Genomic DNA, 15,268 nt, shown 5'->3' on the forward strand with positions numbered 1-15,268 from the left:
CTGTAGATCAAATGGTCAGGCTTGGAGAACTTCAAACAAACACACACACACATTCATCCTTATTATTAGCATAGATTAACTAAAATAAATCCTTAACATGTTGATTACATTCGAAACGGATCGAAATGTGAAATTAAATTAGCCAGTTATTTAAATGCTAAAGTTTCAAAGTTAACATTTTAACATTCGAATGCTGCCGCCTGAAAAGACCGAATGACGGCAAATTGCTGATCAAAGCAATTTCTTTATGCAAAATTAGATACAAAGCATGAAGAATTAGCTTTTAATATATCCTGAAAAAAACTGTGCTCGAATCTTCATTTAATAGGGCGATAAAAAAATTTAAAAGAAAGACATTTCGTATATTCATAAAAACATTATTACTTTCTTAATTAAATAATATGATAAGCAATGCTGAAAATATATGAAACTAGAAAGGCGTTTAGTTGAATGAGTGTTTTTAAAACATTTGTAAGAGGTTACTAGAGCGAAATAATTTCTTTTTAGCGTGGATAACAACAACAGAAACAGTGTTGGCTTGGTTAGTTGGTTCTTTCAATAATACTGATTTGAAAGCAATTTTTATCTCATGAGAGCAATGTTAGTGAAAGCATTGATTTCATAAATGCTTCTTCCCAATTTATATTTTTAAAATTATTAAATATTGAAGCATAAAATTATGAATGAATTTTATTTAAATTCAGACTTTTTTTAGCGTTTCATTTATTGTTAAGTTGGCCACTTTTTATTGCACAGTTTTTAATAAATATCGACTGGTTTATGATTATATTTTTTATAAATTTTACTTTAGTTATTTCAATTCCGAAAACTGAATAAGTTAATTCAGACTTAAATTCCTTTCTTTTACTATATTACTATAAATGTTTTATTTTACTATAAAAACAATGTCTGATATGTTATTGTAACTACTAATTAAATTTTTTTAAATGTATCTTTTGAAATTTTAGACATCGTCGATGGATTTGAACGCGGTATTATATTATAAATATCATTATATACATTTATATAGGATGTAAATTGCATTATGAGATATGCATGAAACAAATAACGGTTGAAAATGCTTTATAAAGTTGATCATAAAATTATAAAAATTAGCAAAATGAAAAGTAAATGCTGACTAAAAAAGAATTTTCAAAATTTTAATTCAATTTTAAATTATAAATTAATCGAAATTTTCATGTTTTTCCTCAATAACTTAGAAGCATATAATCAAAGAAAATCATCCATATACACTTTAAAACTCGAAAACTAAAGCTTATCAGCGTTACCAATTCTTTTCCCGTCTGATTGAATAAATTTATCTGTATTTTATATCAACACTTTTCATTATGTTATTAACTGCAAATCATACACTATCATTTGCTATAATATTAAATATAACTTTTACGTGCACGTTATCGATGTGTGTACTATATAATTAAGAGAAAATTTTAAAATAAAATAAAAACAGACGTTTTATGTCTAAAACATATCTTTCGAACTTCATAATCGAATCTTCTTTATTTTTATTTAGTTATTTTTTTATTCATTTATTGACTAGTCGACCGTTGGCGACCAAATGGAGCCGGAAATGTTGGTTATATTTAATTTCAGTGAAAACAATTAGATAAAACATCATTTCTATGATTCCCATTAAATTATCAGTATTCAGAAATTCAAGCCGTGTTATTTTAATAGTTTTCCATGTGTTCTATTCAATGCAATGTGAGCTTTTCTAATGACGACCAGTCCCATGACATCATAGCGCTATTATGTCCCGTTTCTTTCTAAATTTTTTTAGCGAAATCGTAACTTCACTTTATTATTCATCCTAAAAACTACATAGATATTAAATAGAATTCTTCTAGAATGGAAAGCCACACTATCAAATATTTGATGAAACAAAGAAAATGACTTCGGTTTCATTTAAACAATGAAAATATTGTTGCGAAATATACTTAAAAATATGTTCTAAGGTTATTACAATTAAACTGACATCACTGAAAAGATTTTTTTTTCTCTTTTCAATTCCTACTATTAGCTCACACTCTCTCTATATATATCTTGTTTACATTTTCAGTCGTTAATAAAACACTTTTTGTTCATCCACTCAAGTTCAAATACATTTTTTTAACTTGCAGTGGATGACACATGATGTTAATACAGTTTTTTTTCAAATAATTAACTATAATTAATTAATTAACTATATTTGTCCAGTAATTTCTATTTGGTCGCCAAAGTCACCAAATCAGCCACAATTTCGCAAAATGGTTGCCAAGTTTGTCGCCAAATCCACCACCATGTCGCTAAATATTCGCCAAGTTTGTCGCCAAGCTTTATTTTGCCACTTAATATAGTAATTCTGTCATATGTATATACATATTTACATTAATTGTAATTATTTAATAAAAAGTAACAAAAAAATTTATTAACCTAAGTAGGAATTGACTTTAAAAAAAAATTTATATATATTACTTGTTTACTTTAAACAGTGCAAAAATGTCTTTTGTGCGGAAATATTTTCGTAAATTATTGCAAATATATATATATATATATAGCATTTATTTAAAAATAGGCTGTCAGTTAGTGTGGAATATTTTTTGTCTGTGGGATTCTTTGTGAATGCAATGTATATTTCAAACATTAATTACGAGTTAATTAATCAATTCAATTATTTATATATATATATATATATATATATATATATATATATATATATATATATATATATATATATATATATATATATTCATTTTCCGTTTGAATCTTTTTTTTATTTTTGCATTTTTATTGAATCATAGTTTCGATTAAAATGCAATGCAGAAGATTTCGCATTCCGTGCAGCATTTTTTAATATTTAATGCAATTTTTTTAAATAAACTCATGATGAATTTACTGATAAATAAAGAATTTTGATAATAAGTGATCATTAAAAAAGTCTCAAACTCTGTTTCAGGGAGTACAGACCACATCCTACTTGCTTCTCATTGAAAATCTACCGACTAAATGGCACGAAAAAGCTGCTTTAACAATAGCTCTTTTCCAATGCTCCGGCCAGTTGATACTGGCTGTACTGGCGTGGCTTATCCGGCACTGGAGATACATACAGTTGGTCATATCCGCTCCTGGAGTGGTAGTCATTGGATATTTTTGGTAAGATTTCAAGAATATGTTTGAAACGGTGACTGAGCCGGAAAAATTAGATAAAATTAATTATTTATGTTTGCTTTTGTAATCAATATTTAAAGGCTCAGTATTCTTTTAGTTTGTATACATTTTATTCGGGATTATTAGATAAAATTTGTTTTAAAGATACTTTAAAAAATAATGTTACTTAATCCTTCAAAAATTGAGCAGTTTAGTTATTTATTCGTTTTTTCTGTTTGAAACCGGGTTATTTTAATCATATTTTTTTTCCATCGCAATTGAATAAGGCAAAATATTTTAGTAGAAAATTGCCGTTTATATGTAGTCCTAATCAGTCAAATTCCATGGAATAATTATTTTACTATATAGATTTCTTCCTCGCCCAGATCAAAAGTGATGACTAAGTATTATTGTAATAATTGGAGAATTTCACTCCAAAATATAATAAAAATACTAAAACTAAAATATGTTTCATATTATTTGTTCATCACAGGATGTAAAAATATCTAGATAAACATCGAACAGGTACAAAATGAAATTCTTTACCATAATGTGAAAAGGAAAGTTTAAAATTGTAAAAATATTTAATTACATTTGTCATGTACGCGACTTATTTTTCACTTTTTACATCACAGTTTTAAAAAAGAAAAAAAATTAATTGAAATGTAAACGATTATTTTTTAAAAAAATGTAAATATAAATATAAATAAAGTCTGGTAAATTTAAAATTCAATTTAATATTTTTTTAACGAATGTGACAATAGTTTGCTATTAAAAAATTTAAAGCTTATTTTTTTTTCAGTAAATAAATATTATTTTTATAAATAATTTCGCTTTTTCAAACATTTGAAGGCATTTTTGATTATTTCAATGAATTAAACGGAGTCCATGAATTTGTTTTTGTTACGATTTTGTTAGTAAAGGAGATAAGTTCAATTCACTATGCGAGCATTGAATTTAGCTCTGAGCTGCAAATATATGCTGTAAAATACTTTAGCCGCATTCTTTGTTTATATAGCTCTATGCTGTAAAATATTTTCTTTCATAAATCTGCTGTGCATAACATGAAATTTTATTCGTTGATATTCTGTTCTCAAAATAGCTTCCAAAGAGCCTTAAAGAGCGGAAATTAATGTATAAAAAGCCTTTTCTTATTTAGTTAATAATAACAATAAAAAAATGAATAAAATATCGATAATTTCTGAATTTTTATTAATAAAAACATTTTAAACTAAAAAAATGACATAAATGTTTTGCAAATGGAAATGGCACAAGAGATAACTTCTCTACTTCTTCTACTTATGTTTTATACATTTATTTTTTAAATCTTAATAATTTTGTGTTCAGGACAAAATCTTAATAATTTTGTGTTTGTCGACAGGAAATAGGATTGCGAGTGAAACATTTACGATCCTATGGTTTAATCCCTTAAAAGTTTTGCTTTTTTCATAATCTAATTAGCGGGCACTTTTCATTTCGGAACGCATTGCTTTACTTATTCAGATTTCAGATCCATAAAATACTTGTGGCATTATCGAATAAGTTTTAACTTATAGGATTGAGAATGAATAATTCGTACGACGTAATAGCACGGTTATTAAAGACTTTAAAAAAATTTAATATTTCGATTATGGCTCAGGATTTAAAAATGATGGCTTTTCTAACACAATTGTTTTCAATTTCCTCATTCCTTTTTAATCCTAAAAATTCTAACAAAAGACATAGAAGTAATGTTTGTCATAGTGATAATCTGATAGAATGTAGAAATTTATAAGTTTTTAAAATGAGTTAATAGCTTTTTTTAATAACTCCTATACGGAGAACCAAATTAGTTTATATTTTAGTATAGAGAATTAAAACAACCAAATATGATTGGTTTAGAAATAAAAATTCAAGTGTTACTCTTCGCATCAGAAAATTATCACTTACATAACATAGATAGAATATATGGATAAACTTTTAAAAATATCGTATAAATATGCATTAAAAACATTTCACATGATGTGGAATTATGAACACAACTGACATTTCTTAACATCATATTGTGTTATTATAACAATGCAGTACTTTTAATTCCTTGATATTCGCGCCCGTGAATCATACAGTTATTGAATTATTTTTTGTCAAATAATTTTTCTTCATAAGCAAAATTAAATGTCATATAGTTATTATACCCGTGAGTCATATAGTTATCGAGTCATTTCCTGTCAAATAATTCTTCTTCATAAACGAAATTAAATCGTTCAAAGAACTATAAATCAATATAAAAATTACACATAAAATTACAACAATAACATAAAATTACAACAACAAATATTCTATGGATTCTTAATTCAATCAGTTAGACGTCACATTGAAATAGAAAGCTAGGTAAATTTTTTATAGGAAAATTGAGAGAAAATCTAAACCAAAAAAAGAGAGGTTTGCTAGCAATATTTTTTTTAATAAATTGTAGCTTCATGCCATATGAAAGTTAGCGTTTCAAACATAATAGCAAATAATAATTTCATTTATAAATAATATTATATATATTTTTTTTTTCACAGGCTTCTCCCTCGTTCTTTGGCATGGTTGGTTGTGGAAAATCGCCAGCATTCCGTCCAACGCCAATTGGCAAGGTTCTCTAACGAGACCAAGCTGGCGGTGTCGCCTAGCCTGCGACTCCAGCTGCTGAAAGCCTGTCGCGTGGCCCTCTCCATGCCCCATGGTTACGCAGCCAGGCACAGATTCGAGACAATCATCTGCTCCGCCCGACTCCGCGCCCTTGCCTTCACACAATATTACATATGGTATGCTTCGGGGATTTTTTGTCAAATGCATATAGACCTTGTCCATAAAAGGCCAGCGGGGCGTTCAGTGTCAAGGTGAAAGCTTGTCCATCAATGCTGGTTTTGAGGGTGACCGTGACAGGTGGAAATGTGGTCAGGGTGCTAATGATGAAGGCACTTTAAAATAAATAAAAGGCTCATTGAAACAGCGCTGAACTGGTTTCTCAGAAAGTTCTTTGCTCGGAGTTATAGTATTCATAATTTTTTTTTTCGTAATAAAAGTCGTTTCTTTAAGAAAAAAAAGTAATTGCGGCTTACTATCGATAAGTAATAAAAATTTATATAAATACTGATAGAACCCATGAATCATTGTTCACGGTATAATGAATTTTTAGTGAAGTCAAAACCATAATAAAACAAAAAATAAAGCTATGGAAACAAAGCATTAAAAATAATGATAATTTTATATGTTTATTTTTCTTCACAATATTAATATCGTCTGGTGAATAACAAACATTAAAAATCCAAACAAATATTCAAAAATGGAAACCCTCTAAAAAAAGGAGAGAGAAATTATGAAATTAGAAAGTTTCTTGCAAACGACGCTATTTGAATTTGAATTTTATGAGAGAGATGACGGAATTAGAAAGTTTCTTGCAGACGATTCTATTTGAATTTGAATTTTATAAAAATGATTTTCATGGTTCTTTTGCCGAATCAACAAAGAGATCAGCGAAGAATATACTTGAAATTATCACGAAAATAATTAATTAAACATCAGTGGAAAAGAGCATTTTAACCTGTTTTAAGTGAGAGAGAAAAATTAAAATGTTAAAAATAGGAATTTTAGTTTCAATTTTAAAAATTCCTCGCGAAAAACAATTTATAAAAATGTATAAATTATGTGAGAAGTTCAAATCAAATTTTTTTAGAGCTGCTATTATTTTTTTCACTTCGATCCTGTACAGATATATTTTTTTCTTGACAATCATTTGAAACGATATTATAGACAAACAAGCACGAAAACTCATCCAAACAACGCAACATTTTTAATAAGTAACTTTCTACAGTACATTTTTAAAATGCAATTCTGTGAATATAAATTTTGATTAAAACCTTGTACGAAATTCCACAGCCAGAAATGCGATATATTTGTTTGTAAACCGGAGACATACAGATATTGTCTGCTTACACTTCCTTTTATAAGTATAAGTGCTACTTTTTTAACTTGACAGTGGTGAATTCCATCTCTTAAAGAAATATAAATGCTTTGTATCGGTAAAACTATTTCCATAAGAACCTGTTTTTTTTCTTTCGGCCACAGTAGCCAAAGGGCAGAATCTCGGCTTAGAGATTGCAGAATTGCGAATTCAATGCTACATTCTCCCAAATATCCGTCATGAATGTAGCATGGACGTAAACACTTAAAATTCATCGAGGACTGACATCTTTCTGCTACTATGGCGTAAAAGTTTGGAGAAGAGAGTGAGGATTCAAGTTATTGTTATCTTGGTGGCTCAAAGTTGTGAGAATTGTTCCTCATTTAGCTTCAAACACGACAATGACCTAAACAAAATAACTTTTAAAAAATTATTTATCTCTCCATGGTGGGAATCTGATTTGAATTCTGAATGAGAACTCTTGCAGCAAATAGAAAGGTATTTTGTATTTGAGAAATGAAATTCTGAGATGAGAAGATTAATCTCCAAAGAAAAATATTCATTTTATTTTCTATTTGATTTGATTGATGCTGATCTATTTAACAGTGACTAGTGCATACATATCATTGATGACAACAGCACATATAAAAGAACTTAAGCCATAAAAAATAAAAATATATAATGTAAAGTGAAAGGAAATACTTATTTATCAGTAAAATATCGAAGCAACTAAAATAAATAAATTATTTTCGAAATAATTTTTTTTATTAAATTCATGAACATTTTAAATTAAAAGAGGGAAGTCGAGAATTTAAGATCATTATACAATTCTAAGGAAACCTTTAGTATTTTTAAATAGAACACAATTTTAATAATCTAGCAAATGTATTATTGAGTTCTCCTTAAGAAACTAATTACGCATTGTAAAGACAAAAATATTCAGAGTCATAGTTAAAACGAAAGAAGAATGAAAATTATTTATCCCAAATAATTTGACATTTCTTCTGGGTAATTTCCCTTATCACAGTTTTAATTTAATTAAATTAAGTTCCCATTTGGAAGCAAAATGAAGGCTATTCAGGGTTGAACTTTATAATTTTGAGCCCCGATAGGATGGTAGGGATGGTGTCTGGATTGGCGTTTGTTTTTCAAAGCTTCAACAATACATTGGCGAAATGGCGTCTGAACCCCAATGCCAAATTCAGCATACACTGAACTCTCGTATACAGGGCTAGGATGGAAGGTTATTTTGAGCAGGAGCTTTCTGGCTAGAAACTAGATTTTGCCCGCTAAATCACATTTTTTTTTTTTCTAAAATATGCAAAGTAATCACTATAATAGCTGATCCTGTCGGAAGAATACTCTAGATGGGGAAAAAATTATGTTTTTACGTTGCTTGAGTCAATAAAAGTACCATTGAAAAAATTACGGCGTTTGAATTTTTACACGGACTATTAAACTCTGTTTACTAAAATCAATTATAAACTATAGCCATTAAGATTCATTGAATTTTCATAAGCCCTCATTCTAAAAATCAGTTTAATAATTATTGATTCACGATTATCATTCTGATTATAATAATAACTTATTATTTTCATTATGTATATTGTCTTCATAGGGATTCAATGTAAATTGAAGTATCTTTTTACAGGTTCGTGGTTTCTTTGGTATCCAAATGTACAATCGAAGATTTACCAGTTTTTAAAGACAACATTTTCTCGCGTTTATTCGTTCACGGGATTTTAGAGATGGCTTTTGTGATCTTAATATTCCTGGCTTCAGGCAGGTAAGAATTTACGTTCAATAACATTACGAGAGAAAAGAAGCATTAACATTTTCTTTAATTCTCAATAAAATAATTTAATCATATTAAAAGAATCTATTTTAGGGAGAGCGTATTAAGAGAAGTGACTTGAGAAGTAATTAAGTATAAATTTGGTTGCTCTATAACTAAGGTTTTGTTTTGTAAAGCATTTTAAGCGTTTTTAATCATTCATGCCGCAGTTAAGAGATAATATATTAAATAATAAGCATTATCATTTTTTTAATTATGTTCATTTGAAATTTAAGTACAGAAAGTTTTTGTTCGATTCTTTTCGATTATATTCTTTGTCATTAAAAGTTTATTTTATAAGTAAAAAGGAGATAATTTTTCATTCCAAACATTGGTATAAGGACAAAAACAATTATCGATACGAGTCAATTTATCAATAGTCTATGTCTCTACTTAAAGTCAAAAGAATAAGGAAAAAAGGTAATAAAAACATCTTTTAAAAAACAAAATTTTTAGAGTAATAAAAAGCAGACTTTTTGTTTTAATTTTTTTATACCTTTAATTTATTCATTATTATTAAGGAGTCTCTTGTTCTAAAATTAACGAAGTGATTCTATTTGTGTCAAATCAAAATTACATTAAATGACTGATTCATTGACAAATGAATTCTGAAAATAATATAATAATGTATTGTTATCGAAGTTCTCTAAATTGTAGCACATTGGAAAATGAAAAAGAGAGAGAGAGAGAGAGACGATTTAACCTTTACAACATGAAATAAATCTAGTTCAATAAAAGTGAAAATAAATCATAATGGAATTGTACAAAATTTGCCCTGATATACATAAAATGTTTTTTCAATAAGAAAATAATATTGAATTTTGCAGTAAGTAAATAAATAACTTGAATAATAATAAATTGAGTAAATAACTAACTTCAATAAGTTTCCAATTTAAAACTTTTTAATGTCCTGCCAATTTTATTTTACAGCATTGGTCTGAAACTAACCCAAGGCTCTTCCCTTTCTATCTGTGGAGTATGTTGTATGTTCGCCGCCATCATCAATCATGAGGTTCTGCAAATGAGATCTGAAAGTACGTTCACGATTTCTTTTTATTTCTTTTGATATTGTTACGAGTTTGCATATTGTCTTCCTGCCAGTTAACTCCAGGAAGGAAAAAGGTTTAGATATTTTAATAGCCTCTGAATGGATGCCTGGTCAATGGAACTCGGTCTGATGGCACACTTGGAAGTCATTTGGCAACTTCACAATGAATTTGACAGATTTGGTGACAATAATGTAGTTCCGGAAACTACCGTCCAGCTGTTCGAATATAACACGATAATTATAAAACGAAGAGAGCTAGATAAATAAAACTATTAGACACTTATTAAATTTTGAGCCAAATCCAACTACTAGTTGACTGTCTGTCAGTCTGAACTTTCAAAAAAATGTAAACGCGATAGTTTAAAAAGGCAATGCCTTAAATATATCAAATTTGGTATGGAATTTTATGACTACAAATATAGTTTTGTGTCAAATTTTTGTTTCAATCGGTTGGAAAAAACATATCTAAAACACTGATTCCATTTTCGGATATTATTAATTGCATGCCAGGGATAAATCGCCAAATAGTTCTACAAGAATGAAAAAGATTCTGTAAAAATGTTAAATGCATGCTAAAAGTTAATATTGCATAACTATCGCACCCAAACAACATACAAGGCATTCTCTGTTGTAACACCTTTTAATCCTTTAAAGGGCCATTTTTTTTCTAGTCATATTATGTTAAAATATTTTTAGGCTTGAAATTAGAATAAGGAAAGGGATTCATTTAATTTATCAGATAAATTTAATTTGATTAATTAATTAATTTGGTTAATTAATAATTAAGTAACAAATCAAGACATATCATTTTGTCCGAGATAAAGAACTGAAGCATCTAAGTTTCTGACTTACTAAAAAAATTTATCAGAACTTATGCCAACCTACATAATTTCATACAAAGATTGATAAATTTGGTGGGAAGCATACTCCCCACTGCCCTAGAAAGGGTTAAGAGAGTTTTTGAAAGACTACTCGGCTGAGTTTAAAATCGTAGGTTGGTGTTGCTTTAAAATCAAATTTTCATTGAAAGATGAAAGGCGTTCATCTCGTATTAATTAGATATTGAATACACAATAGTGGAATGCGTCAATACAGCATTAAAAATAAATTATTTTTATTAGAAATGAGACACTCTAAGGGTGAAATTTATATAATAGTGTTACAAAAATGGGCTACGAACCCTTTATAGCCATTAAATCTATACCTGAAATTGTTCGCGAAATTTTATATAACGGGCTTTGAAGATACAGTATCATGAAAAGTATTTAGGATATTCACATTGGAGTTTCGTACCAATTGCACACAGAATCGGTTGGCATAGCTTAGTTGGCATATACTATTTTATAGAAAAGGCATGTGAATACGACCCACACCAGATGTAACAAATGTGGATTGATTTGTTGATTAGTTTATCCCTTCTTAATTAGCACTTTACCTTGCCTAAGTTATAAAAGGCAAATAGAAGGACAAGAGGACTGCAGATCTCGACAGAGTTTAGGTTGAGAGCGTTATGGATAAGAATCGTTGTGATAAGGACCTGCTTTTAGAATAAGTTAGTTTTTTCCCCGATTCTAATCTGTATTTTTTTGCAGCTGTTTCAGAGCGAGGTCTTCACCACTTCGCGCCACTATTTGGTCTATTAGGAAAATGTATTGCAAGTGCATCTTATTATACGTTATGGATACATGCCATCAAAACCTTTCCCACGGGTATACGGTAAGGATTTGCTTCTTTATTAAACTTACTTTTTTGAGACTTTTTTGGGGGACACTATTTTAAATTGTGAGTCAATTCTTATTAAAAAAAATTGAACCATCTGTAAACTGTTGCACGAGATACTATTAAGAATTCAATAAACAATTTTTGAAAGATTCCGTGTTAAATTTTGTTTGCTGTGTTTTGCCAAAACAGATATTTTTTAAAATTTAAATTTTGCAGACAGTAGTATAACTTATTATTTATATAACTACGTCCATTTAGAATCTATCGATGCAAAGAAGACAGTTTCATTGGATATCAGCTGGTTTTATCACATTTATGCAAGAGTTCCTCAATTTTCAAAGGCATAATACGGGCCGCGGTGGCCCGGTGGTAAGGTCTCGGAATCGGAGGGTTTCAGGTTCGTGACCCGATTCCACCGAAGAACCGTCGTGTAAGGGGGTCTGTTGCACGTTAAATCCGTCATGCCAAACGTCCTCCCGTTGGTGGGGTGTGGTGTGGTGTGGAGAGGGGGGTGCCAGCTCAGGTGTCGTCCTCGTCATCTGACCGTGGTTCAAAATTACGAGGTCCGTCCCAAAATAGCCCTAGTGTTGCTTCAAACGGGACGTTAATATAACCAAACCAAAGGCATAATATAGCTAGAATTAGTCCTTTCAGATCGAATGTATTTAATATTTATACCTACATAAACCTAGAAAATAAAATTTTAAAATGGAAAATACAAAGGGAAAATTCAAAAAATTCTGAATAGAATGAATAAATCCATCTGCTTCTTTTGGTCAGTTTTATCAATTAAGCAGGTAGACTAATAGTAAAAACTCGCAAGTTCCAGGTTCGAGACCCGATTCCAGCGAATACCTATCGTGTAAATAGATCAGGTTCAAGTTAAATCCATAGGGACTAAATGTCCTCCCGCTGGTGCAGAGCGAAAGGACGCCTGCGGCGAGATACTACCTCAGGTGTCGTCTTCGTCATTTGACAACTGTTCAAATTTACGACGTCCGTCCCAAAACTGCCCTAATATTGTTTTAAAACGGAATGTAAATATTACTAAACTAATAGCATTTATTTTTGATATATAACTCTACAGAGCCTTCACAATCAGAACTGACTATTGCGAATATTGGATATAAAAAATTTATTAACAGATTTTACTTTTAGAAAATTATTTTGTATTCTTATAGAGAGCTCTTTTGATAAGAAAATCGTGTTTCCTAGAAATAATTCCACTTATAAACTGATTGGATTATCTGCTCGTTTTCATACTTATTATTTTTATCCTACAGATTTTATATTGAAATTTTTATCCGATTTCAGACTGTTGTGGTCTGGTGGTAAGGTACCAGTTTCGAAGTCGAGGGACACCAGGTTCGAAACCCGATCCTTTAACATTAAAGGATTCGTCGTGTGTGCAACCTTAGTATACGCTAAAATCGAAGTTGTAGACCAAACGCACCATCAGTAGGAGAGGAGAGAGCGTTAACTTGGTGTTGTCTTTATCTCCTAACCGGCCATTCAAAATTACGAGATGCATCCTAAAATAGTCTAAGTAATCTTGCTTCCAAATGTTACGTTAATCTAAATGGTGAGATTCCATTATAGCTGTATAAACTGAAAATTCCAGTTTTACCATTTTTTTTACGAGTTATAAACGCAATTAGGCTTGTGACATAAAAATTTGGAATTTATTCCTGCAATCCGATTGACTATTGATTTCTCACAGCAGTTTCATATTTCGATTTATTAGCCATCAAATATACTTGATATACCTTATAATAACTGGAAATTTTTATTTAATTCATTGTAGTGGTTTGGGAGTAGGATCTTGCCTTCTTTGGAGCAGAGTAGCTTATTTTTTCATCCCGAACATAGAAGAATTGGTAAGTACGTTTTTGTTAATAACAGATTTCGATGAGATCTACGTGTGTTTTCTTTTGTTATTAAAAAAAATAAATTTTATTTTTAAGTTTAAATTTTGAAAAATCTTTTTTTCATAATCAACCTTTTTTTATCGTGGAAAATATACATAATTATTGTATTGGAGTCAGAGAAAAAAAATGTTAATTCTAAAGAAATGAAAGCCTGATAACAGACGATGATTTTTCCCGTCCATCCTTTTAAATGTTAAGCTAACGTATTTGTTTTCGTTGGTTCACATTTTGCTTAATCTTTTACTTTTGTGACTTCAAATAAAAATATCTAATCGTTTGTTCGATTTCTAATTTAACACACACATCCCTCTTTTTTGTCCTATTCATTAAATTTGCTGATCAATGAGTGGTAACTTAGATTTGCTGGAATTTTTATAAGTGCTTCACGAGTTTTGGATAAGAGGGGGAGGGAAAATACTTTTTCTTTTCTGATACACCAAAAAAAATAAACCAAGAATAAATCAATTATTAATATTTTCATCTTTGTATTCAGCATGATTTTCCAACTGAATAAATGTTAAACATATATTTTCAGGACACGCATTCTCAGTTCATCGTTTTAGCCTTAGGCGGCGTCCTTTGCTTAGTCGGTGGTATGTTGTCCTATTGGGTGTACCCAGACATCACAGCCCGTCCCCTCGCCACCATTGCAGAAGAGGTCGAAATCGGGCGTACCAAGATCATCAACGACAGCGATCTCGACTTCGAGGACACAACCATGCCTCCTGGGTTCCTGCCCGACAAAGATACCAATCACGATCCAGAATCCGGATCGCACACGAGCGGTAGTCTAAACGCCACGATGAGTAGAAATCTCTTGAAGCGACTGACGGACATGTTCCAGTGCAAGACTCATAAAATTCTGCAGACACCCTCTCATTCCATTAATAAAATGGGATGCACTAAACCACCGATCCGCACGGTGGTTGGTGGGGATGTGTTCGAACCGGTGACGGGGTTCGTCTTCAAGTGGGACCACCACGAGCCGACAGTGAAGATATCAGAATTTGAAAAGGAAATGTCTACTTTCTGGAAACCGTGCAACGAGACATTTGAGAAAAAAATATACGACAAACATTTGAACAGTTTAAATATACTGTATAACATAGAAAATAATGAAGCTGAAGATTTCACGAATGATTCAGTGGAATTGGAAGGCAATGCAGAGGAACCCCAAGATTCGACTCTGTGAACTTGATTCTAGATCAAAAACTCTACATACAAAGTTATTCCATAAATATTCACAAAATACCAGAAAAACATTTCATAGTATCACGAAAGAGCAGTGAATAAATATCGAAAAAAATTGATGTTTATGTTTTCGAGTAACATCGCGGAGCTGGTACTCTGCAAGAACTGGAAAGTTGGGCTGCAAATTTATAAACTTTTGATAGGAAATGTGAAATATGTCATCGTCACTCTGTAGTTATAATGATCTTTCACTTACAAAGTGAAACAAAAGAACTTGATTTGGGTCATTTTTTTTTTTTTGTATAGAAATAATTTATTCATGTAGAACCAAGTAGTTCGTAAGAAAGTTGCGTATTTCTTACAGACAATCAACAGTCAAGTGGTTCATTTTTGTCAATTGGGAAACATTCTTTCTGTGCGTAGTTATTTCTAAAGGTATCTGACCGATTAGGGGAAAGAAAAGGCAAAAA

At 30.2% G+C, this 15,268-nt stretch overlaps 1 protein-coding gene across 2 annotated transcripts in view; it reads left to right on the forward strand.

Moving 5' to 3' along the window:
* LOC129966067 (organic anion transporter 3-like) overlaps positions 1-15,268 on the forward strand; it is a 34,354-nt gene extending 19,086 nt beyond the window's left edge. For both annotated transcript variants that reach the window (XM_056080430.1, XM_056080431.1), the window contains exons 4-10: positions 2,957-3,153; positions 5,694-5,936; positions 8,727-8,861; positions 9,840-9,943; positions 11,550-11,673; positions 13,484-13,556; positions 14,143-15,268. In XM_056080430.1, coding sequence (XP_055936405.1) covers positions 2,957-3,153; positions 5,694-5,936; positions 8,727-8,861; positions 9,840-9,943; positions 11,550-11,673; positions 13,484-13,556; positions 14,143-14,799 — 1,533 coding nt within the window. In that variant the 3' untranslated portion in view covers positions 14,800-15,268. The remainder of the gene's footprint in view (positions 1-2,956; positions 3,154-5,693; positions 5,937-8,726; positions 8,862-9,839; positions 9,944-11,549; positions 11,674-13,483; positions 13,557-14,142) is intronic.

This window comes from Argiope bruennichi, chromosome 4, assembly GCF_947563725.1.
Source record: "Argiope bruennichi chromosome 4, qqArgBrue1.1, whole genome shotgun sequence".
NCBI classification, from domain to species: domain Eukaryota; kingdom Metazoa; phylum Arthropoda; class Arachnida; order Araneae; family Araneidae; genus Argiope; species Argiope bruennichi.